Genomic DNA, 26,509 nt, shown 5'->3' on the forward strand with positions numbered 1-26,509 from the left:
AAAAGTTTAACATCTAATTGATTACTGACCACTATATTAAATACGTATCAAGTATTTAAAGACTTAATATATGACGACGGTTTATTTGATTTTATTGTGGTTGCATATTTTACAAACAGGCATGAAATGTGATATTTCTCCTCAAAGGGGTTGTGCTTGACTCAGCATAAGCCTGGCACGAATGTATCTGTTTCAGTGTAACTACATCTCATCCATGTGGCAGAGCTATACATAAACAGAGTTAAATATTCACAGACTAACTTGAGTGTTATATTTCTGCATGAATATGCCTGTAGGATAAGTTGTGCCTGAAATTCTAGTCCTCTGTTGGCTTAAGTTTATTGCAACACTCAGGGCTTAATGTGCCAGTTGTTAAATAGAGTAGATAGATAGATAGATAGATAGATAGATAGATAGATAGATAGATAGATAGATAGATAGATAGATAGATAGATAGATAGATAGATAGATGTACGCGTTATTTTCTTCAAACTTTATTATCATTTAAATACAATCTATTTAAAAAAGAATGCATGGAATAAGTTACTCATTTCATCTTTATGATATTTTTCTTCTTGATTAAAGGTAAAATACAAAACATAGCAAGGTATAAAAAGAAAGAAGGAAAAACGTGTATATTACAGTGTTAGAATCTCAATACTTATTTTTTTTTTTTTTTTACCTGACCAGATACCTTAAACATGAACAAATACATCAAAACAAGTCGCCTTCATTTTTTCCTTTTTATGTCCTACATCACATGCCATTAATAATTTCCCAGTACAAAACAATAATACTTTAGGTAAGTAATACAATTATAATGTTCCTAATATCTGCCATATATATTAGCCAACAATTATCTAAAAACATATTAGTCATTTGCATCAGATGTCTGGGTCAATGGAGATATTAACAACACTGATAGGAGATTATCTACAGCAGTAAAAAAAAGAAAAGAAAAAAGTTTCTTTATGCATATTTCAGTCACTAAAGAATAACTAATCATCCTATTGGTAATATTTCAAAGTTATGCAACAACATCTCCGCTGTGGCAATTACAGATGAGAAAGAAACCGTCAAGTATGTCTGTGTGGATGATTGCATTTGTTTGTGGTTACAATAATTACACATTTTTTCCATTAAAGCCTTAGAAAATCAGTCTTTTGTTAACAGTCCACAATGGCACCCTGACATCCTTTGAAAGCTTTAATACAGATAGAACTGTTATCAAATAAATGTATAATCACTGTTTCATGGAGTAAGAGGATGCAGTCCAATATTCGAGTAGTGTTATTGAATTACTATAATTTTGAAGCCAACTACAAATGTTTACAGGTCTACAAAATTGTGGTCACATCTAAGGTTATATTAAAGAAGATTGCAACTGATTTGTAAATCATGTGCCCTTTTAAAAAGTAAAATAATTTACAAAAAGACCAAAATACATTATGACACTTAACTTAGATTAAAATATTATAAGAGCAGTAAGCCATATTTCACAATATAATAATAAAATAAATGACATTTGTAAAAATACAGCTGAAAAAAAATCTCTTAAATAAACTACACATAAATAATATCATGATCCCACAATAATAAAACAATCTATTCCGCCAATCACTTTTTTAGGGGCAAAGAATCGAAAATGCTGTTTATTGCTCCTGACACACACAAAAAAAAGGTTAAATGTTCAAAATCTGATGGCTTTTTGCAGCTTTGCTTACCTTGTCCCCAAACACATTGAAACCCCCCCTTCCAAATTTCGCTATCTTAGTTTAAACATAAAATTTTTCATGTTCTTTTAACTAAAAAATATTGTGGCAGCAGGACAAAGATTCTTCATATAACTGCAAAGTGCCTCGACAATAGTATTCTTATCTTACACAGCTTTACTGCTACACAAAGATTCACACAAGACTAATTAAAAGTACAACCCTGAAAGCTGTTAAAAGACAAACATCCCACCCTGAAGTTATACTGAGTTTCCTGAATTGAACCACGTTGTCATACAAACCTGCGGTCAAAAACAAACACTAAGTATTAGTTGAAAAAAGAAAGAAAGAAAAAAGACTGTAACAGCAGGTAACCTGTGAAGCTCTGAAAGCTCCAGAGTCATTTCTCCTCAGTGTCCTATTAAAATCTGTACAAAAACAAAAGGACATTAGATAAAATAAATGACTACTGAAGTTAAAGCTTTTATGTGATATCAGTCCATCACAGAAATTATTCAATAATATCCAGGATGGTATTGTTGACTCCATGGCTTCTGATTCCAGAACTGTTGAAGACAAAGAAAAAAGGAATATATTTTTGGGGCCACTGATATTTTTTGCACATTTTACATTATTTTCATGACATATTTATAAAATGTACATAATCTATTATTTACGTATACATACATATTTATTTATGATTGAAGTTTTGTTTTTTACTGTAATACAGGGATCTAATTAGAATAACCATTGGAAATAAAATGATAGTTCACCCCAAAATTCTGTCATTAATTACTCACATTCATGTCGCTTCAATCCCGTAAGACTTTCGTTCATCTTCAGAACATAAATGAAGATCTTTTTGATAAAATAAGAGTGATTTCTGTCCCTCCATATACAGTTGTGGAACTACCACTTTGACGCTTAAAAAAGTTCATAAAGAAATCTTAAAACTAATCCATATGAATTGAGTGGTTTAGTCCAAATTTTCTGAAGAGACAAGATCACTTTATATGATGAACAACTTGAATTTAGGATTTATTCACATATTCATTTTCGTGTTACGCAGCACGTTTGAGCTTCCACAAGAACCAATGAGGTTCATTCTCGTGTTACACAACACGTTCGAGCTTCCGCAAGAGGTTTGTTCTCGCAGGTTTGGTTTAGCTTCTTTTTATGTTCGCTGATCAGTGTTTATATGTGAATTAAAGGCTAAATTCATTCTGTTCATCATGTAAAGTGATAGTGTCTTCAGAAAGCGTCAAGGTGGTAGTTGCATAGATTGTCAATGGAGGGACAGAAATAACTCTTGATTCATCAAAAAGGTCTTAATTTGTGTTCTGATGATGAATGAAAGTCTTACGGGTTTGGAACGACCTGAGGGTGAGTAATTAATGACAGAATTTTCATTTTCTATCCTTCTAAATGAAAAAACATCTTTGATAAAAAAGGCTTGATTTTCTTTACGCAAGAAGACACCATTTCTTGTTTTTGTTTTGTTTTGTTTTATTAATATTAACATATTTTTCAAGTAACTCACCCCTTGTTGCCAGCTCTGGTTGAAAGCTTGTGCTTTGTTCATGCTAAAGTTCCCATTTTTAAAACCTCGATTATTTCCTCCTCGACCCCTGAACTTCTGTGAAAACAGTAGATTTGTGATTTCTGGTTCACATTGTGGTCGCATCCTAAACCGCTTTTCCACCTTTTGGCCAAACCACTATCTTTGCTTAACTGTTCCATTCCGTGCCGATCTGGCCCAGTCGGTATGGATATGGTTTCATTTTCCACTGTGGGGCTGATAACGGAGCTCATTGAAATGTAAAATACAAATGCATCAGTCAGTGCCCAGGTAATACAAAAGTTTACAGACGATATGAGATGTAAATAGCGACTGTGTTATCGAGCCGAGGATGATCAGATATTTCGGTAAAACTTTAAAATAACGTTTCATCGATAATGAACAACTACACAGGAACAAATGATTAATACACAATAAACATTCTAGTAACCACTTTTTACTAACAAGAAACTCAGATTAATGAATCAGTAATTAATAGCGCTCAGTTGAATGAGGTAGTTCACTAATCAGTAACTATAATTATTATTTTCATACGTCCCAGAGGAGGTAGAAGAACTACTATGTACAGGTTCATAAGTGAATAATGAAAAATGTGTAATTAATTCTAAAGTGAAGTTCATGATAATCCACTAGTAATGACTCAGGTATTATCAAATCCTTTAGAAGAAATTACTAATTATTTGTATGAGTATTCTAAAGTGAAAAGCATGGTAAGTCCCTAATATTGACTGAAATCATTGTAAGGTTTTTGTAAGGTCGAAGTGCCAAGAATTTCAGGTCAAGAACAGTTTGTAATCGTGCCATGCCATGCCATACCAGGCTTAAGTGGAAATACAACTGGAACAGTTCCTTACCATTCTAAGAATCATTCATCCCGACAGTGGAAAAACGGCCTTAGTTTTAAATTGACCTACTTTTCTTTCAATAGCTGCCTATTTTACAGGCATACATATTCAAGTTGTTCAGGCTGCAAGGGCAACAACCACATTTTAATTTACAACAAAAAATTATCTACATTATCAATGATTTCTCACCTGGTTGAAGTTTCCTCGGTTGGCCCCTCCCCCTCGTCCCATGTTGCCCCTGTGCATGGGTCCTCCCCTGTTGCCCATGTTAACCATATTGCCACGCCCATGTCCTGGCCTGGGGGCAGCACCCCTGTTAGGCATCCCACCACCACCACCGCGGTTAAAACCACCCCGATTGAAACCTCCTCTGAAGGCAGGGGGAGGAAGGAAGCCTCTCGGTGGTCTGCTGAACCCCCCACGCGGTCCAGGCACTGTCAAACAATCCGAAAAGAAAAGTGTCATTTCCTGCTCAATATTCCAAAGTATATCACATTATGGAGGTGCTGCTTCATGTTGTCTTTAAAGTTCTTCTATACAAATAAGTTTACATAAGAAATAAAAACAAACATTTAGCACAACTACTGAAATGGCGTACCACCCCTAAAGTTGCCTCGGTGTTGAAAGCCTCCTCGTCCTCCCCTCTGACCCTGTCCTCCGCCACGGTTGAACAGATTTTTGCCTCCTCGTCCTCGGATGCCTCCCCTCTTAAGCTGTACACCTCCCTGATTGGGTTTCTTCTCAGGAGGAAGGGAATTTTTGCTCTCCTCCTTGTACTGATCAAGAAGTTTGGATGCTTCTTCCTTCTGCAGCTCGACATAAACCACTTCACTGAAGCACTCACCTTCCATGGGCAGCGTGTATATTCCTGGAAAAGATTATAGTGTTATAGTGTTTCATCTTGGGAGTTTTGTCAGTTGCACAACAGTGTTGTTACTGTTAAAGGCACAGTATGTTTCACCGCTCGAGGTCGCATATTCAAAACAATAACAAAGGCGTAGCTTGATGACGATGTGAAGGAGCGTGGAATGATGGGAGTTGTCGTCTTCACCTCCACTGCTGATGGAAATCAATCCGACGGGATATAATATAACCATTATGTTTGATCAGATTATCTAATTTCATTCTAATAAACAATGTTTAATATGTTTCTAATAATGTTTAATGCTAAATCACTACTCGTACATGGGGCAGGGTATCGAGTTCGATACTTTTTAGGCACCGACCGAATTGCATCGATACCATTGAGTAAAAATAAAATTCTTGTTGTTCGGTACCAGATTTCGATACCTAAAGCCCGGGACACACCAAACCAGAACTAGCGCTGATGAAAGCCGAATGTGTTGTCGCCTAGGGTCGCCTGCGTCGGGGGAAAAAGCAGCACGTCAGCTAGAATGCGCGTTCTGCGCCTGCGTGTAAATGAGACAACTGTTAATTTCTGTAAAAAGGGAAACAGACGCTGCAGGCTGCAGATACACAGCAGCTGAACAACCAATCAACATGTCGAATTGGCCGAAAAAAAGCCAACGAGGACCAATTTCAGCCGACAGTGCAGAATCGGCTTGGTGTGTCCCAGGCTTAAGGGAATCAAGTGCTGGTGATTGGCTGTGGCGAGGCATCAAGGAAAAGCCTTGTCAATTTTGAAGCACTTGACAGTGCATGGAATAAACTTAAGAGCAGAAAGTTGCTCCGTGTTCGACTGCAAGAAGAACTGGAGCACGTCACAAATTAACTGAAACTCGGCGTATAGGCTACTTACCTCACAGACATGAGAAATAGTTATATAGAAAGTTTGAAATGTCTACTTTTAAACTAACCAATTTGAGTTGAAAACAAATTCTCTCTGGTTATGTAATCCAAATGAAAGGTGCATTTCCCAGTGGCCTATATTCATTGAGTCATTGAGTCACTGAGTCTGTTAAAAAAGTCAACTGAAAAAATAAAACCAAAGGTTTTTTTTTAGGTAATATGTAATGCGATCTTATTAAAACGGATTTCATTAAATTGGTATTGAAAAAATTATCGTTCAGGAACTGGTATCGAAGTCAAGATATTGGTATGGTAAAATTTTAACAATACCCAGCCCTACTCATACATGTCACTTTATTTAAGGACCGTTGACGGGCCAGTGTTGCATTGTCACGAAAGTTTAAGCCTTGCCAATTTAAATATTCAAGCTCAAGAATACGCAAAAGGGAACTCAATTCGTTAATCACATCCGAAGCGTGCGCCTAGAAATCCGCGCCTCAGCACTCAAAAACTGAATTGAGCTCTCTTTCAAGCCTTCTTGCTCTTGAACAGACACATTCAAACAAAATTAACAGTATCTTGTCAAGTATCCTTAGTCAGTTTTATCTCAAGTGAACAAATGCAGTTGAAAAAGAAGACACATGTGAATCAGTTTATTGGATCCGTGCATTAGCTCAAATTGACAAAGTGACAGCAGCCTAATATTCCTGCTGCTGTCTGTGTTTTTAATGTTAATCAAACAACAAAAGACAAAGAACAATAACTCATTGCTCTTGACTGAATAACTTTTGTAATTAATTTTTTTGCGTTAAGGATTAATCTGCTTTTCATGGCTGGTAAAAAAAATATTTATAGCCGGTAAATTTCTTAAGTCACCGGCAACTGGCAGGTGTGGCATAAAGTTTGTTATTATATGAAAAAACAAATAATAAAATTGACTAAAGCTTAAACTGAAATTTAAATAAAAATATGAAAATAAAAGCTAATACAAAATATAAGTAATAAAAAAAAAAGTTGCACACATCTTAGATCAAGTATGGCTTGAGAAAAGGACCTTACCCTTCATTTTTAGGACTGCGTGTTCAGGTACATCTTTGCCATCTGTTTCTGCCTTTTTCTGAGTCCTCTGTACATATTCCTCATCAGTTGGACAGACTACCACAGCTTTACGCTGGAACCCGGCAAACAGGCACATTTTCCTTCTTTGGGCTGGTGCCGATACATTAGTCTAATTGGAGACATTTAAGATTAAGATTTTCAGCAGATGATATAATAATCATTTTGATTATTTGTGATGTATTTGTAAACTCCACGTCACCTGGTCAAGAATGTAGTTGCGTTTTTTACGTGCAGCGATCTCGATGAATTTTCCGAGGAAGAGAGGAGCACGCTGAGATATTGCTGAGAGCTTTGTGACATCTTTCAGCTGTCTTTTCAAACTGGAAATCTGAATTTCAACATCAAAATAACATGAATTATGTTGTTAATAATGTCTATAAAAAAAAATCTTGATAACACTTTACAATAAGGTCCCATTGATCAACATTAGTTAATGCATTAGTTAACATGAACTAACAATGAGCAATATATTTTTACTGCATTTATTCATCTTTGTTAATGTTAGTTAATGAACAAACAATAATTCTTTATTGTTTATGTAAGTTCACAGTGCATTAACTAATGCTAACAGAAACAACTTTTGATTTTAAAAATGTATCAGTGAATGTTAAAATTAACTTTCCCTAAGATGAACAAATGATGTAGAAGTATTGTTCATTACTCGTTGTTTACCAAACAAATGGAACCTTATTATGTTACCAAAATCAACACTCACCATCATCTTCTCTATGATGGTGTTTGTCCCAAGAATGTTGTATTTTCCTGGGTTGGCTTCTGTGTGCTTTGTTACCCATGAAGTTTTTCCAGATCCAGGCAGTCCGACCATGACAATGACCTGTGAAGATTTACAGCAGATTTCCATGATGAATTTTAATTATGTAATAGAAGACAAATGTAATGGCTAAGAAACCAACCTCACAGTCTTCTTTGGTCTCGGGCCCCTTTGGTCCTCTGATGCGATCGCAAACAGGGATCTGCTGCAGGAGAGTAAAGCCATCAGGTTGGGGGAAGTACGGTGTTTCACGCTGGCCGAAGTTGAACTCAACCGCACAGTTGTGGCAGAGGATGTGAGGGAAGAGCGGCTTCCCCTCAAACTCATCCTTACTGACTTTGAAAGCTGTTCCCAGATCCTGTCCATTCTTGGAGAAGGACATTTCCACTTCTGCCCCATCAAAGTTCTGCCAAATAAACACAAGCAATCATTATATATTATTGCCAAAACTAAACAGACACAACACACCCACACTTGCTGAACATTCCATTTCAAAATCTTGAGAACTATTTTTTTTTAAATTAGATATATTCAGAATATATATTCAGAAATCGTCCCGGGTTACGTATGTAACCCTAGTTCCCCGAAGGGACGGACGCTGCGTGAAATCGCAGTGGGAACGCCCTCAGCGTGACGCGTCTGAAGCATGAATGAAATCAGTCAATGGAGAGAATGAGCGTACGGCGAGTGACGTCATCGACCAGGAAGCTATAAATATCCCCTGAGTACACAACACGCCAGCTTAAAAGTTACTGAAGCAGCGACCCAAGGGGATGCCGAGAGTATGGCAGGACACGCAGCGTCCGTCCCTTCGGGGAACTAGGGTTACATACGTAACCCGGGACGTTCCCCTTCAGGGACTACCGCTGCGTGAAATCGCAGTGGGAACGCAATACCCACATCCCCATACGACCAAATCCCCGTCGTGTGTCATTAGGAGACACAAACCGACGAGAGAACCTGAGCCCCGGGAGTGGAGCTAAGATCGAGGGAATAAAATCTAACGAAAGTGTGCGGTGAGGACCAGCCTGCCGCATCACAAACGTCCTGAAGAGAAGCTCCTGAAAGAAGAGCTGTAGAAGCAGCCATACTCCGGGTGGAATGAGCCCTTACAGCCAAAGTGAAGGCTGATGGGCCGAACCATAAGCAAGTGGGATGGCCTCGACCACCCACTTGCTCATCCTTTTTCTAGATGCAGGACACCCTTTCTTAGGTGACCCAAACAGACGAACAGTTGTTCCGATCTCCTCCACAGGGCAGCTCTGTGGACGTAAGCATCAAAACCCAAACTGGGCACAGCAAATTAATTTTCTCCTGGTCTGACGTCAGAAAAGGCGGAGGACAGAAAACCTGCAGAACTATGGGTCTAACTGAAACAGTTGGAACCTTAGGAACATAACCTGGTCTCGGAAAGAGAAAGGCCTTAACCAACCAGGAGCAAATTCCAGGCACGAGGGAGCCACCGAAAGTGCTTGAATATCTCCAATTCTTTTTAGAGATGAGATAGCGAGAAGAAGGATAGTCTTTAGAGTAAGAAACTTTTCCGAAACTTCCTCGATGGGCTCGAAAGGAGCAAGGGAGAGACCTTCTAAGATGACGGCCAGATCCCAAGCTGGTACCCTTGTGCGAACTGCAGGCCTCAGCCTCAAGGTGACACGAAGGAAGCGAGACATAAGCGGGTGTTTCCCGAGGGAACCTCCACTTGAAGGGGTGTGGTAAGCAGTTAAGGCCGCCACATACACCTTCAGTGTGGAGTGGGATAACCCTGTGGAGAGACGGTCCTGCAGGAAATCCAGGACTGTACCAACCGGGCAGTTAACTGGGTCCTGCTGGCGCTCTCCACACCAAGAGGTGAAAAGTTTCCACCTCGCGGCATATAACTTCCTCGTGGAGGGAGCTCTGGATCGGAGGATGGTCTCAACGACCTCAGCCGAGAGACCAGAATCTATGAGCTGGGCCCCCTCAGAGGCCAAGCCCACAGCCTCCATAGCTCTAGACGGGGGTGAAGGATCGACCCACTCGCCTGAGAGAGCAGATCTCTCCTGATCGGTATCTCTAGGGGAGAGCCGTTGAGGAGAGACACTAGGTCCGCAAACCATACCCGGGCCGACCAGAACGGGGCTATTAGCAGGAGACTGAGCCCGTCCCGGCGAACCCTCTCCAGAACTCCTGGGAGCAGAGCGATCGGGGGAAAAGCGTACAGACGTGACCTCGGCCACGGATGTACCATCGCATCCAACCCCAGCGGGGCTGGATGGCTGAGAGAGAACCACAGCGGGCAGTGTGATGTTTCTCGAGAAGCAAATAGGTCTAACTCGGCAAGACCGAAATGTTTCCATAGGAGTTCCACCACCTCGGGGTGAAGACTCCATTCCCCGGGCCTCGGCCCCTGTCTTAACAGGATGTCTGCCCCCTGATTTAAATACCCCGGGAGATAAAAGCTCTCAGAGAAAGAATTTTCCCCTGGGACCATAGAAGGATCTGACGTGCCAGTTTGTAAAGCGGGTGAGAACGCAAACCCCCCTGATGGTTGATATAAGAAACCACCGATGTGTTGTCTGTCTGGACAAGAACATGGTGGCCCCTTAGGTCTGGGAGGAAGTGTTTCAGAGCCTGAAACACCGCCAACATCTCTAGGCAGTTTAAGTGCCACAGACGATGATGGTCCTCCCACAGACCCTGAGCCCACCCGTGAGAGAGGCATCTGTCATTAGCATAACGCGACGACAAGGAGCTCCTAACACAGGGCCTTGGGACAGAAACCAAGGATCTTTCCACATGATCAGGGCGTGATGACACCGTCGCAAACTCACGATCATGCGAAGCGGATTTCCCCTCGGGGAGAATCCCTTGGTCCTGAGCCACCACTGTAACAGTCTCATGTGCAAGAGGCCAAGAGGTATCACGTTGGACGCAGCTGCCATGAGACCTAGCAGTCTCTGGAACTGTTTTACAGTGGATGACTGGCCTAGCTTGACCTGATCTACTGCAGCGAGAATCAAAGCAATACGAGCAGGTGACAATCGTGCCTGCATCGTCGTTGAATCCCACACTACACCTAGAAAAGTGGTTCTCTGTAATGGAGAAAGAACACTCTTTTTGGCGTTGAGCCTCAGCCCCAGTCACTTGATATGAGCAAGAACGACATCTCGGTGCCGAACCGCCTGTTGTTCCGATTGAGCTAGAATCAAGCAATCGTCTATTTAGTACAGAAAGCGGATGCCCTGTAACCTCAGCGGGGCTATAGCAGCATCCGTACACTTCGTGAATGTTCGGGGTGACAGTGCTAGGCCGAACGGAAGAACCCGATATTGGTACGCTTCGCCCCCGAAAGCGAACCTCAGGAACTTCCTGTGTTGAGGGAGGATAGATACATGGAAGTAAACGTCCTTTAGATCTATCATGACAAACCAGTCCTCGGATCTGATTTGAACATCCCCAGTGACAGACACAGCGCCCTGTAACGTACTGGCAGGGAACAGCTGGTCTGGGCACTCCGCAACCCTCCTCGGAGGGGGCGAGCGTCCCTCGGGAAATCGCTCGCCGAGTCTCTCTACGCCCTGTGAAGGCAGGGTTAGTAGAGCAGACCACTGAGGGCATCGGAAAAGACAGGGCACCGTGTTCTTGTGCAGTGAACTCAGGTCTTTCACGATAGGGACCACCCTCAGAACCCTGACGTTCAGCACGTCAGGATTTTTTTTTTTTTTCGATGAAGTAGTATCCTAACTCCCTGCTTGGTGGGGGACCCATTCCGCCAGGAACTCTACTAAGGGAACCAGCCTCTCGAGGCTGGCCTCCGGATGAACATCCCGAGTGACAGACACAGCGCCCTGTAACATACTGGCAGGAAACAGCTGGTCTGAGCACTCCACAACCCTCCTTGGAGGGGGCGAGCGTCCCTCGGGAAATCGCTCGCCGAGTCTCTCTACGCCCTGTATAGGCAGGGTTAGTAGAACAGACCCCTGAGGGCATCGAGAAAGACAGGGCACCGTGTTTTTGTGCGGTGAACTCAAGTTTTTCCCGATGGGGACCACCCTCAGAGTCCTGACGTTCAGCCCGTCAGGACTTTTTCGACGCGGCCTTTCTGGCGACAATGACTGTCCTCAGATCAGTCCTGCAACGAGAAGGCCGCGCCGGAGAGCACCCCGCCTCGTCCCTCCAGTTTCTCTGCAGGGGGGCACGAGACGTGACACTCCGCTTCTGCTGTGCTCTTTTTGAAGACGAACTCGACGAAAGACTTTGCTCTGGTTGAACATTCTGCGTGACAGACACAGTGCCCTGTAACAGCGCACCGGCAGGGAACGACTGGTCTGAACACACTAGAACCCTCCTTAGAGGCGGCGAGCGTCCCTCGGGAAAGCACTCGCCAGACCCTTCTACGCCCTGTTTCGGCAGGGTTAGTAGGACGGGCCCCTGAGGGCGCCGGGAGAGACAGGGCACCCTTAAGGGAGGTGAACGCAAGCCTCTCTCGGCGGGGACCCCCCTCAGATTTCCTTTGAGCAGGTCGGCCTGAAAAGCCTGCATAAAAGTCATCGTATGCACCCATGCAGCCGCCTGCCGAGCCACCGAGTAAGCCTTCCCCACCAGCACAGAGGTATATATATTTATTTATTTATTTATTTTTTGGTGGAAGAGCCGGTGCTTTAAGTGAAGACGATGAAGCAGGAGAGAGATAGCTCGCAAGGGTCTCCTCCGCCTACAGTATCGTCACATAACCAGCAGATTTAGCACCAACAATGTTACCATAAGCATTGGACTGATTTGTGTAAATTCTGCTTGAAACCGGTCTAACCCAGGTCTTTGAAACCTCAGCATGAAGATCTGGGAAGAACGGTAAGCACCGGCTAGAAGGTTGAGGTCGTGCAGACAGAAATCTATCATCTAGATTGCTTTTAATTCTAGAAACCTGTCTATCAGCTGGCCACTCGATACTGTTATATTTTTTTTTTTTTTTTTTAGCTTTTCAACAGCCCGAGATAATACATCCATCAAACCTTCTTCATTTGCAGTATAATGTGATAAACTAGTTTTCTCTGATAATAAACTTAATTTCGACATCCAGCTCCTCAGAACTGGAAAATCTCAATTCAACATCATCATGTGCCTCCACCCGGGCAGAAGTAACCGCCGCAGCGCGTGCTTCCAGAGCCGGGTGAGAGGCACTAGATCTCGTCGGAGATAGCTGAGATAGGGCGGAGCCCGTCTCAACGTCGCCAGCGAGATCCATCTGCGAGCCCCAAGACAAGCGCCGCCGCTCTGCCTCAACAGAAGCGGGACCCGAGCCTCGGGGAGCTCGCAGCAAATCACTCTCCTCGAAGAGCGATCGCCGCGAGCGCAGAGTTCTCAAGGGAAAACGCTCGCAATGCTGACAATCGACTCCCTCGAGAGCCGACTGGGCATGCTGAACTCCCAAACAAGCTACACATAACTCGTGAGAATCCCCACCCGTGATGTGCCGAGTACAGGGGGGAACACACTTCTTATACTGCTCGCTCATATTGGTTTTTTTATATAAAATATATATAGTGAAAACTCCTGACAAAACAGACAAACACAATCGACAGATTCAGACACACACAGAGCTGCTGAAGTAACTAAAAGCTGGCGTGTTGTGTACTCAGGGGATATTTATAGCTTCCTGGTCGATGACGTCACTCGCCGTACGCTCATTCTCTCCATTGACTGATTTCATTCATGCTTCAGACACGTCACGCTGAGGGCGTTCCCACTGCGATTTCACGCAGCGGTAGTCCCTGAAGGGGAACATTCTATTATGCTGATTTGCAACAATAATATTGTGAAATATTATTACAATTTAAATTTAACTGTTTTCTATTTTAATATCTTTTAAAATGTAATTTATTCATGTGATGGATAAGCTTAATTTTCAACATTAATACTCCAGTCTTCATTTGTCACGTGATCCTTCAGAAATCATTCTAATTTTTTATTATTATCAATGTTGAAAACAGTTGTGCTTATTTTTTTTTTTTGTGTGTGGAAACTGTAATGAATGTTTTTCAGAATTCTTTGATCAATAGAAAGTTAAAAAGAACAGCATTTATTTGAAATGGAAACCTTTACTGTTACTTTTAATTATTTTAAAGCATCCTTGCTGAAAAAAAGGTATTCATTTAAAAATAAAAAAAATAAAACTGATCCCAAACTCTTAAAGTCTTCATGAAACCAAAATTGAACCTATTTATATTGTTAGCACACACTACTTGTCTTGGGGTGGACAATTAATCCATGCAAATTAATATGCAGAAAAAAAACATGTTTGTTGGGATAATCTTTAATCAAAATCTGAAAATCTACTTCCGTATTGGAATGGCATTCCTTCTCCGATGATGTCAGTTTGATGACTTGGGTAGGATATCCTTAACCACTCCCCTCCAACCATCAGTCTGCTATCCACATTATTCCTATGCCCCGTGACGCTTTGCGCGAATTATGCGTGTAACTTCCGTTAAGCTGTAAACAATCAGTGAAAGACTAGCTCTATAGACGCAATAATATATATTTTTTAAACTGTGTACAATGACAATAAATTATTCTACTCACCCTTCAACCATTTAATATTAAAAGGGCATTTAAAAGTGTAAAAGCATCTTTCCACAGCAAAATCGGACGGTTAAATATCACTGTGGTAATCTGTATAATGTAACATACGTTCCTTAATAATAATAAAAAAATGACTTCAGTATTGCGTGATACTATTTCAAAGTGATTTCAATCATTTTGACAGATAATCAATTGTCTTGAATAAATTTACCTGTCATACCAAACCTGGAAAAAGATGTGAGGATTTGGGGAGGGAAAAAAAAGGATTCTTCGTGCATTTCAGTGAATTATTAGTGGCATATATTGTAAATTAAATCGGGAGAACAGACCACAAATGTGCAGTATATGTTGACCTTTTTCATACTATTACAGCGGAATTCAAAAGGAAAAAAGAAAACAATCATGAGGAAAAGAATGCAGTGACTGAAAAGAGCTCTTGCCATAGATATTCTTGTTATAACATGTCACGTTAAAATACCAAGTATTACGTTATTCTCATGTTATTCTTAAATAAAACATGAAAGAAAACTGATAGCTCATTGAGTCAAACTGACAGATTTGACAGGCAAACTTATGATTTGAAATGACTCGTTTCAGTCTTTTTGAATGGAAGTTCCCAAACCGGAAGTGCCATCCATAATTCAAAACGCAGTAAGCTCGTTAGGAATAAGGTGGATAAGTGAGGGATGGAGAGGGGGTGTGCTAGAGAAAAACTCTGCCCTCTAATCAATTTTTTTATTTCACTTGGAAATACGTCACAACACTGAAGAAAAATCAGTTGCTACTTCCGGTTCACATGGACTTTAAAGGTAGTAATATGTGAACATATGGTGCCACTTAGTGGTCAAGAGTAGTAATTGCACAGTGGTTAAACACTCATTTTGGATAAGCACACGGATACTTACAATAAAGCATCCGACAACATCATTCTCATCAAATGCCTCCCCAAAGTCCTCTGTCACACCGTTGCTGGTTTTCTTGGCCTTAGTTGAAAAGGCGTAAGAGTGTGCTTCCTCCCCTGTGAATATGTAAGGTAAAAGGACACACAAACTACATCATAATTTTAAAAATTCAACCATAATATATTCCAATGTAAAAAGTCAACACAAAGACCCTCACCCAGAAGAAGAGACCTGTTTGCCAGTGACCAACCCACCAGGACATCATGAATCTCAGTTCCTTTACTGGAAATGTGTTTTACAGGTATCTTCTCGATAATCTGGCACAACGACATGCAAAAGTAAGGCTAAGGTCATGAAAGGACAACTATAAATAGTAAACGTGAGGTTAAGACAGTGCTCTTACCTTCATTTCAAAGCAAGCCTTGCCCTTGGCCACACCATAAGACGCACGCCCCCCTGCCCAAAGATAGGCAAAGCTCTCCATGGTGAGAGAGGAGGCGCTATACCGATCCCGAGACACCTTGAAGTGCAGGTCACAGTTGTCTGAGGAAAATAAGAGGTGTCAACTGACTTTGTATCACTAAACATTTACACTTTACAGCAATATATTCTGTATGTTGCTCGTTGAAATATTCAGTATTTTTTAATAAAATTAATAAAATTTAGTATTTATCTGAGCAGTTTTTGTGAGCTCTTTATACTTACAGGTATCCAAACATACAGTCGTGTCATCAAACTCTTCATCCTCTTCCTCCAGAGGGGGCTGGGGAGACTTTGCTCTGAGGGAAATTCAATAAAATTTGATAAAAGTCAGAGTCATTATATGATCCCATTGAACTTCCTTTGGATTTCAAATATGTTCCAACTGAGATAATCTGCAAGTATAAAACATACGTTAATTTTACCACAATAAATGCTGTTAAATTAATAAATTGTTAAATTTAGCACATGAACGCTTTTAAAAAATAAACAATTCAATCAAACATTAGTAGTTTTTCTTTTAAAAAATGGGATCACAAATTAGGTGGGTTTGCACAAACATAAATACATAAATCTGCTTGGACTATATTTAACAGGTAAAACACTTTAACTGTGAATTTCTTAACTTATATTTTGAAAATAAAAATGTTTCTTGTTTATTTTGATATGTTTAATGAATATATAAGTGATGTCAAAAATGTATGCATCGCAATTAATCAATCTAACATAAACGTTTTTGTTTATATAATATATGTGTTTATATTTATTATTAATAAATATATATATTATATATATATGACTGTGGATACTGTATACACACATATATTTATACATATATACAGTATATGTGTGTATATGTACTGTATATATTCAGACACGCACACAAACACAGACATATATATATAGATATAGATACACACATATATAATGTAAACAAAAACTGTATGTTAGATGTGATTATCGCAATTAATCGATTTGACAACACTCATATATATACAATATATATATATATAATTTATAATATACAGTCACACAATACCATCACATAATATAAATTCAATTAAATGGCATAACCATGAATACAAAAGAAAATATACATATGATAAGGAAGAATACACAATATACATCCGATCACTATAGTGATCATTTCTAAAGATAACATACGATACAGAATACAAAAAAAGGAATCGATAGATATGAATAGAATTTCCTGGACATGCATCAATACCCCATAGAATATTTTCATTTCTTTTAACAGCCCAAGCTCTGACCTACACAAAAACAAGTGTAAACTAAAAAAAATACCACTTTAGGTGACAGAGATGCCCTTATTATAGGCTGAAAATAATTTCAAAATGGTCAGTAAAAATGTGTGTTTCTTTGCACTGATGAGGAACAGCATGTCAGATTTGGCTCTTTACTGCCAAAACTGCTCATAAATCTTTAAGGTGCAGCGGTACCTCAGGAGTACCAGAGGCCGACTGCACATTTCTTACCGGCTGTATTTGCTTTCTTCAATAAATTCAAAGTAGCCCCTTCCATGTTCATCTCGGCGTCTCTTTACACCCTTCTTATTCTTCTGTTCATCATTCTTGTCTTTGTCCGCATCCCCTTTGGAAATAAAACAATAAATTGTAAGGAGGCTTACCTCCCTGCTGGACCCATCATGATGTAACATGATGGTCCAAATAATTACTGAAGGATTTATAGTTACTTTGGTTATGCATGAATTGCATTGACCAGTATTTTAAAAGAAAGGTGTATTTAATTATAAGTTCACATGTTTGCAGTCAAGGAGCGATGGCGGTACACCGCAGTACTTAAATGGGTAAAGACAGGAGGTTGTTGCCAAAACAACTGCAGTCTGTGCAATTTTGAGCTAAGTAACACACATTTTCAGATTCACATTACATGCATCTTGAAGAAAAGTGTTACAGTGTGAGCAAAATTTGAAGGTATATTTGGTGATACTAATGGGCAAAACGCACAAGCACTTTTTTCCTTCTGTGTGCAACTTGTGCTTGACAAAACAAAAATTAAATAGAAAATGAAAAACAGGAATATGCAAACAAGCATCATTCAGAAAGCCATTGTTCCCCTTCATCAGTCACTATGAGTAAGTCTAGACTGACGAATGGGGATCGCTTGCAAGAGCCTATCTACTTCGAGTGAAACTAAATGAGCCAATGCACATTGGCATGCAATAATTGCTCCAGCTGCTGTGCATCGCGGTGCGAGCATATAATGAGTAGAAGGTGCCCTGCATCCTTGTCTTTCGCTTCGGTGCCAGACAGTGAATGCTGTTCCTGTCTCCTGCAAACTTCTGACGGTGATTTCGAGTCTCTGCGAGGAAGCCTCTGTGTTTGGTGTTGGTGTGACGGCGCGAACAGCAGTGGTCGCGATCTCTCCTGTCAACAGTTGTGAGCAAAAACAGCTGTTTTCACAGCTTTGTTGGTTCGGAGGGCGTGACATAGAGAGTGAGTGCTCACACAGGATTGCACTATTTCCCTGTGTGTAGCCACGGCTATCCCCCTGTGCGTTCCATTACCCCAGAGCACTTCTGAAAGAGCTAACATGATCTGTCTGTGTCTTTTTCAAGATGGCATTCAGATTGTTTGTTTCTGGATGCGGCCAATGTTTGGCTCGGCTGATGGGCATGTATCACGTGCTTGGGCAATAGGCACGCTGAAATGGCGCTCATGGATGACTCATGTTCTCATTGCGGGAACATGACCATCGCTGTGTTAAGTTGAGACTCCGTTACCTCAAAAGAGGTGGAACCCCTTCGCTAATTCCTCGATCTAGCGTTTCTTCTGCCCAGCAGAAGTAGCTACTTCGGTTAAAAGCCTTGGTGACCTGAGGATCACACTGAGAGGTAACCTGCTGAACCAGTCTCCTCGGGCCCCTCACTCCTCTATAACGCTTCTCGTGGAGCCTCCCAGAGAGCGCACTGGGCCGTCCGCGGTGGTCCCAGTTGTTTCTTTTGGAGCTCCACCGCATTATCAAATGACGGTCGCTGCCACGGAGGGGGAGCTAATGTCATCTGGGGATGACAACTCGGCTGCGCTGCCTCCTTCGGGTGCGTCAGCGTTGTCCGAGTCAGACCCAGAGCTTACGGCTATGCTTTCCAGGGCCGCCGTAAGTGTCTGGCTTGAGTAGAACCCTCCACCGTGTCCTGAACTTTCGTGGCTGGACGATTGGTATCTCAGGGCGGCCCATGCTGGTTCTCAGCGCCCCGCCCCAGTGCCTTTCTTTCCGGAAGTGCATGAGGAGGTTACCAGAGCATGGACGGCACCTTTATCTGCCCAAAATCGTTCTGGTGCCTCTTCCTCCCTCACTACCCTCGACGGCGGAGCAGCTAAGGGTTACGTGAAGATCCCCCCCGTGGAGCGGTCTGTGGCGATGCAGCTGTGTCTCAAGACCGCTACCTCCTGGCGGGGAAATCGGTGCTACCCCTCCCGGGCATGTAAGTTCTCGTCCGCTCTCGTGGACAAGGCTTACTCAGCCTGTAGAGAAGCTGCCTCCGCCCTGCATGCCATGGCGCTCCTGCAGGTCAACCAGGCCAAGGCTCTCAAGGAATTGCACGAGGGTAGTTCAGACCCAGGGATTATGCAGGAACTGCGTACAGAGACGGACCTCGCCCACCGGGCGACGAAAGTCACTGCATACTCCCTGGGTCGGGCAATGTCCACGTTAGCGCTCCAGGAGCGACACCTGTGGGTCCTCAACGCCCCTGTCTGCCATGCCGGCCTCTTCAGCGACGCTGTAGAAAACTTTGCCCAGCAGTTTAAGCACATCCTACCCCGACGACCAGCTGCTGCCTCCACCCAGTCGTCCGCGGCTCCACCCAGTCTCCCCTCTGCAGCCGCCGCCGTCCCTGCTCAGCCTAAGCAGCAGCTTCCACCCAGGCTCCACCCAGCAGCCCCCACCCTGGAACCAGGTAAGGGTGGCACAACACTCTCAGACTCCGCTTCAAGCTGCCTCAGTGCCTCTCGAGCCGAGTCCCTGTGTTCCACCTCGCTTCCCCACCCTGGGTACGTCTGTAGTCCAGCTGGTCCCGCTTGCACTGTGTCTGGGAGCCTGGCTAGCGCTTCACAGCCCGTCTCGCAGGCTCATCCGTACCATCAGACTTGGCTATGCGATTCAGTTCGCCTGGCGATCGATGTCCTATTGGAGAAGGACGCGATCGAGCCGGTTCCTCCAGCCAATATGAAGACAGGGTTCTACAGCCCCTACTTCATTGTACCCAAGAAAGGCGGTGGGTCACGGCCGATCATGGACGTGCGAACCTTGAATCAGGCCCTGCACAATCTCCCATTCAAGATGCTCACGCAGAAACACATTTTCGAATGCATCCGTCCCCAAGATTGATTTGCAGCGATCGACCTGAAGGACGCGTACCTTCATGTCTCAATTCTTCCTCGACAAAGACCGCTCCTGCGGTTTGCGTTCAAGGGACTGGCATATCAGTACAAAGTCCTGCCCTTCGGACTGTCCCTGTCGCCCTGTGTCTTCACGAAAGTCGCGGAGGCAGCCATTGTTCCAATCTGAGAACGTGTCATTCGTATTCTCAACTATCTCGATGACTGGCTGATCCTGGCTCAGTCTCGAGATCAGTTGTGTGGACACAGGCACATGGTGCTCCGTCACAGGGTCAACTGGGACAAGAGCAAACTCTTCCCTGTGCAGAGGATCTCTTATCTCGAGTTGGACTCGGTCAACCAGACAGCGCGACTCACAGAGGAGCGTGTCCGATCAGTGTTGAACTGCTTGAGTACAATCAAGCGCAGGACAGCGGTCCCACTGAAACTTTTTCCTGGGGCATATGGCATTCGCAGCCGCAGTAACGCGCTCGGATATGAGACCTTCATATGAGACTGCTTCAGCACTGGCTTCACGGGCGAGTCCCGAGATGGGCGTGGCAGAGCGGCACGTACCGGGTGCACTGACTGACGAAGGAGAACGTCTCGGTTGCGTATGGTAACCTTGGTTCCCCGAGGAGGGAACGGAGACGTAAGTCTCCTCTCCAAAGTTGCCTCCAAACCTTCAGCTCGTGGTTGGACCCTTCGTTTCTACCAGGCAGGTGTTCCCCTAGAACAGGCATGCTGTGGTTTTCACAGATGCCTCTGCTACCGGCTGGGGGCCATGTACAATGAGCATGCAGTTTCAGGTCTGTGGACCGGGCCTCAACTGCATTGGCACATAAATTGACTCGAGTTGCTCACAGTACGCGACAATTGCGTACATCAACCGTCAATATGGTCTACACTCCCGCTGCATGTCGCTTTGTGCCATTCACATCCCTGGCGTGCTCAATCGTGCAGCTGACGAGCTCTCACGACAGCCTACGCTTCCGGGAGAGTGGCGTCTCCATCCCCAGGTGGTCCAGCTAATATTGGACTTCTTCGGAGCCACTCAGATAGATCTGTTTGCCCCTCTTGACTCGACCCATTGCTAGTTGTTTTATTCCCTGACCGAGGAGACCCTCAGCACGGTTGCACTGGCGCACAGCTGGCCCCGGGGCCTACACAAGTATGCGTTTCCCCAAGTGAGCCTTCTCGCACAGACACTGTGCAAAGTCAGGGAGGACAAGCAGCAGGTCTTGTTAGTTGCGCTGTATTGGCCCAACCAGACCTTGTTCCCAGAACTCATTCTCCTCGCGACAGCACCCCTTGGCCCATTCCGGTGGTAGACACCAACACTTTTGCTAGAGCCCCCTCAACGAAGCGCCTCTATCCTCTGAAGTAGAACCTGTTCGTTGAATGGTGTTCTTCCCACCGGGAAGCCCCCTGAAGATGTCCGATCAGAGTCGTGCCAGAGTCCACCCTCAAAGTGTATGTTGCCGCTATTGCCGCACATCACGATGCAGTTGAAGGGAAGTCATTGGGAAAGCATGACCTGATCGTCAGGTTCCTGAGGGGAGCGAGGATACCAGTACTGGAGTATTTGCTCCAGTAGTGTTCCCCAGAAATGGCTTACCCTGTGAGTTCCTACGTCACCCCTACAGCAGTGTTACGGAGCGTCTGACGCCAGGCTTACACTCGTATGCATTGTGGAACCTGTGTTAGGCTGGTTGTCCATATGTAGCGGCCCCTGTGGTGACCCCATATGTGTATTCCTCTACAATCAGCTCCTCTGCGGACAAGCCTGTGTCTTTCCCTCGACAGAGCTCTGCTGGTGTTCTTTCCCCCCTATAACTAGGCTGGAACCACCCAAGAGACTGCCATATGTTGTACTACCCTGCTTGGCTTGGCTTGACCCTACACATTCATATGTGTATCCATCACAGTGCCTCCCTCTGGGGTAGGATGTGGCTTCCGCAGCGTTCCCTTCCCCAAGGGCATGCTTTCCCAGCGTCGTCCAATAAGTCCCACTGAGTGGGTCTTGCGGAACAGCAGTGACTGACCTTCTCTGCTTAGAGCTCCTACTTCTGCCCAACACTGCAGTCAGGCCAGGAGGCTCAAGCGGAGCACTGGAAGGGCCAGCAGCCGTGGCCTTCAATCTAGACTTACTCATAGTGACTGACGAAGGGGAACGTCTCTATTACATATGGTAACCCTCGTTCCCAGAGGAGGGAACGGAGACGTAAGTCCCCTCGCCACAGTTGCTGAGCTTCCGCTGTACGGCTGAGTCACATGTCCGGCTCCTCAGCGGAAAAACAAGGATGCGAGGCACCTTCTGCTCATTATATGCTTGTGCCGCAATGCACAGCAGCTAGTGCAATTATCGCATGCCAATGTGCATTGGCTCGCTTAGTTTCACTCGAAGTAGATAGGTTCTTGCAAGCGATCCCCATTCGTCAGTCTAGACTTATGTCTCCGTTCCCTCCTCGGGGAACGAGGGTTACCATACGAAACCGAGAGGTTTTTGATGCAAAGGACAACTAGTATTTTATAAAACATCAATATCAAAAATTCCATTAACAACAGAACAACTCTCATAGATGCGATTACGAGCTCGTCACATTAACATGCTTTGTTGAACAGGAATTTTCAACAGGACTTTTCCTGTTCAGGAAAAGAACAGGAATCCTGGAAGACACTACGTTTATTCTTGCCTATTTATTGGGAAAATCTTATTAAAGCCAAAATGATATTTAGCGTATATCTAGACATTTAAAGAAAAATCTAGATAGTCAGCTTGCTGACGATTCTAGAATTTCGTTTAAATACAGGCTTTCGCTGTGTATAAAACACACAATATGCTTCAAATGATTCATATATATGAAAATATGCACTACTTTAACAACAAGACCAGGCTATGTTGCTGTTGTGGAAAAAAATGATAAAGAATATCAGTCATAGCAGTAATCATTCACCCCTCCGCTATGTTTAAAGTTTATGGCACGTCCAAAAAACTTGGGTATAAAAATTATCCCCAAGCATCCCAGTGGTAAATACGACTTCAGAGGGCATTCATGTCCAATTTGTTAACTAGAAAACTGGTATTTATGATAATTCCGATAGCATGTAAATGTAGCATATGTACAAACCCCTAAACCTGGGGCATAAAATCAGTTCCAGGAACGCCACAGCCCTGCAGAATTTAGGAGCCATTTACACGACACCGTTTTAAACTGAAAAAAAATGTATGCGTTTGGGCTGTTCATTTACCCTACAATGGCCTTTGGGGGCCTCAAAACGCAAACTTTTGAAAATGGGTTTTAAAGTGCAAGTTTTTGGAAACGATACCATTATTGTCTCTGCGTAAACTACAAAAACGCAAATTTGTGAAATTTGTGTGCATGCATATTACATGTTTAGTCTATAGGCATGGGAGAGTGCCCTGTAAAAGAATGCGTACAGTAGTGCCCAGACGCGTAATCTTTTCTTTACAAAGTGACATCACCATCTACTGGCCTAGCATGCAACACAGCATTTTTAGTCATTTTCGCGGATCCGTGTGAAAGGAGTTCATTTTGATAATGTCGTCATCTGTACAAAGAAAAAACGTTTCTGTTTTTAGTACATCGTTGTCGTGTAAACATACCCTTAGTTCCAAACCTGCTTTAACACACATACCTGTAGTTTTCAAATAAGCCTGAAGGACTTCATTAGCTGGATCAGGTGCGTTTAATTAGGGTTGAAGCTAAAGTCTGCAGTTTTGCACCCCTGCCATAACCCCACAGTACCCCAAGGGGGGAGAAAGCATTTGCTAAATCAGTGATTCCCAACCCTGTCCCGGAGTAAGACAAGTAAGACATGTTCCTGATTAACATATTTTGTTGACCCTGGAATAATAATCCTGTCCGAAAATTTTGTCCTAACCCTATCCCAACCCTTGCCCCTAGACCTAACCTTACCCATAGGTTATCCCTAAAATCAGAGGGAAATGATAGATGACTAACACTGATGTAAAAGCACCTCACTCTGGTTGTAAGCCTAAACTTGACATAAACTGTAAACTTGTTCCTCAAATCTGATTGTTGGAACAAAGACGTTGATCCAGGAACATGTTTTACTTAGTGAAATCAAGATCAACGTCCTGGGCTGGGCTGTGTCCAAAATCGCCCCCATACCCAATAGGGCACTATTAAGGGAACAGCCATTTGTAGTGGTGTCCGAAACCATAGTGAACGTTATCGAGTGCACTCATTCAATTTCATAATGCACTGTAATAACGAGTGTAGAACCCTCTGACCAGAAGATGGCAACACAGCTGAATCATCCATCCATTTTCCAAACCACTGGTCCAATGTGGCTACAGCGTAATATCATACAGGTATAAATTACATTTTAATTGACAATTACATTTTTTGATTTATACATAGTTTCCATGAAAGAGTTTAAGATAAATCTTTTCATCTTACTACTGGAGCTGTCAGTTTGCTAAGTTTCAAATGATTATACGATTATAGAATGGACCAACTATGCAAAAGCGGCAGCCCTACTGGATTCACTCACCTGTTTCCATTCACACCCTCAATTGAACTATAATAGTGGGCTAATGTAGGGGATAGTGAATGAGAGTATAGGGGACCAGAGTACCCCCAACTCAGCACATTTTTCATGTCTCCCTAATCGAACACACCTGATTCAACTCATCGGCTCATTAGCAGAGACTTCCAAGATGTGAAATGGCTGTGTAAGTTAAGAGAGACATCCAAAATGTGTACTGTTGGGTCTGGGTGTACTCCAGTCCAAGACCAGGGTTAGGATGCACTGTGTGAAATGAAGACAAAGAATAACAGTGTCCTAAATTAATGAGGTCCTCGTCCTCACTACTCCAGGGCAGGCAGAGTAAAACAAATGAACCGAGATCATTGTTCACAGACTCCATCTGGAGCTTTTGTCTTCACTTGCTATCTTCACTTTAGCATCCTGTTACAGCTCACCGATCCCGAGAGCTACTGCTCAACCAATAAAAACCAAGGGATAGACACTATTAAAGGTCATTCTCAGGAGAAGGTACTGTTTATGTCTAAACATTTGATTTGATTTGATTTTAATTAAGTTACTGCTGAGCTAAAAAAAAAAATATTGTGCAAACCATGACAAAACAGAACTAGTATCTTCTGAATCAGCAGATTCACTTGTTTAATTTGATATGTAGGCTAGACAAGCTTTTCATCTATTAAAAACTAGAATTATTATAGCTGACCATAAATATAGGCCTAGGCCTAGTGTATTTAAATAAATTATTAGTGTATTTAAATGAAAAAATACATTACTTAGAGATACATTTAAAAAAAAATGTAAAAAAAAGATTAGTGTGTGTTTTTTTTCTTTTGTCTTATGCATTACACACTAAATGGAGTTAAATCTATTAGTATTCTGTGTCAGTACTAAGTCAAAGGTACACAAATGGGACACCAGTGGCAGCATCTCATAAAATCCTGTATGAGCTCTGCTGTCAGAATGAATTATCCTGGCATCACACAACCCAAATATGCATATAAAAATATTAATTGCACAAGCTTCATCGTGTAACCTCACCCTCGCCAGGGCCCATGTCGAGAGCCACATCATCCTCATCAAATTTCTCAATTTCTTCATCATCTTCTTTGAGCAGGACATCTTCATCTTCATCTGATTTATCCATCTCTACCCCGGCATCCTCCTCCTCCTCCATGTCATCATCCTGCTGTTCCTCAGCCTCCGCGTTCTCTCCATCCTCATCCTCATCATCCTCATCAGCATCCATGCTCTCTCCAGCCAGATCTTCGTCAAGGTCTTGATCTCCTATGAAGCTGAGTCCTTCAGAGCCGTTAGTGTCGGTGGACAGCGCCTCCTGATCCAGAGCGGCCTGCAACCGGGACATCAGCTCAGCCTTTAGCCCTTTATCAGACAGACTCCTCTTCTTCAGCTCGTCCTTCAGCTCGTTCACTTTCAGCTTCTTCACGTCCATTGCGCTCATCTTGCCGCCCGATCCTTTATTTTCAGACGTTATACCCCAGATGTTTGAAATATGAAGGGGAAGAGCAGGTTATGTGCGGACTGTCCAGAGAGGCTTGATGCGGCCGGTCGCTCGGTCACTTGGTCAGAAGCAGCTGGGAGCAGAACAACGGGGCGAGTTCAGCTTTATATAATCTACCGTAATGCACACAATAGAGGAGTAGAGTACCGTAAATATCACTATATAGGGGACTATTGTGAATGATATAATAAACTGCAAATTATTTGAATATTATTATAATATTATTAGAAAAGTAATAAATATTAGGATATAATATCAGTATTCAGTTAATTGAAGTCACTTTTCACATAAATAAATAAATACATCTGAATATAGCCACCGATAAGGCTAATATTAAATAGATCGTTTATAACATAATATGATATATTACT

General features: G+C 42.8%; 1 protein-coding gene across 2 annotated transcripts; it reads right to left on the minus strand.

Moving 5' to 3' along the window:
- Positions 1-472: 472 nt before the first annotated feature.
- On the minus strand, positions 473-26,238 carry hnrnpua (heterogeneous nuclear ribonucleoprotein Ua). 2 transcript variants are annotated; one of them, XM_077238980.1, is made up of 14 exons: positions 25,658-26,238; positions 17,219-17,333; positions 15,948-16,021; positions 15,646-15,785; positions 15,460-15,559; positions 15,246-15,358; positions 7,919-8,182; positions 7,720-7,839; positions 7,204-7,332; positions 6,945-7,113; positions 4,735-5,004; positions 4,326-4,570; positions 3,253-3,348; positions 473-2,278 (listed from the first exon to the last, which is right to left on the minus strand). In XM_077238980.1, the coding sequence occupies exons 1-14, from the start codon at positions 26,076-26,078 to the stop codon at positions 2,228-2,230; spliced, it is 2,307 nt and encodes a 768-aa protein (XP_077095095.1). In that variant the 5' UTR covers positions 26,079-26,238; the 3' UTR covers positions 473-2,227. The 2 variants fall into 2 exon arrangements, with proteins under 2 accessions (XP_077095095.1, XP_077095096.1); XM_077238981.1 differs by having other exon boundaries at positions 3,253-3,345; positions 25,658-26,219.
- Between the last annotated feature and the right edge of the window lie 271 nt (positions 26,239-26,509).

This window comes from Siphateles boraxobius, unplaced genomic scaffold (genome assembly GCF_051911475.1).
Source record: "Siphateles boraxobius isolate OS27281-9 unplaced genomic scaffold, OSU_SipBor_1 22, whole genome shotgun sequence".
In the NCBI taxonomy this organism is placed as follows: Eukaryota; Metazoa; Chordata; class Actinopteri; order Cypriniformes; family Leuciscidae; genus Siphateles; species Siphateles boraxobius.

Coding starts and splice junctions, on each gene's coding strand:
- hnrnpua (XM_077238980.1), bottom strand. CDS start 26,078: ATGAGCGCAATGGACGTGAAGAAGCTGAAAGTGAACGAGCTGAAGGAC. Junction 17,334..25,657: donor CGACATGGGCCCTGGCGAGG/GTGAGGTTACAC, acceptor TTATTTCCAAAG/GGGATGCGGACAAAGACAAG. Junction 2,279..3,252: donor ACCAGAGCTGGCAACAAGGG/GTGAGTTACTTG, acceptor TGTCTTCAACAG/TTCTGGAATCAGAAGCCATG.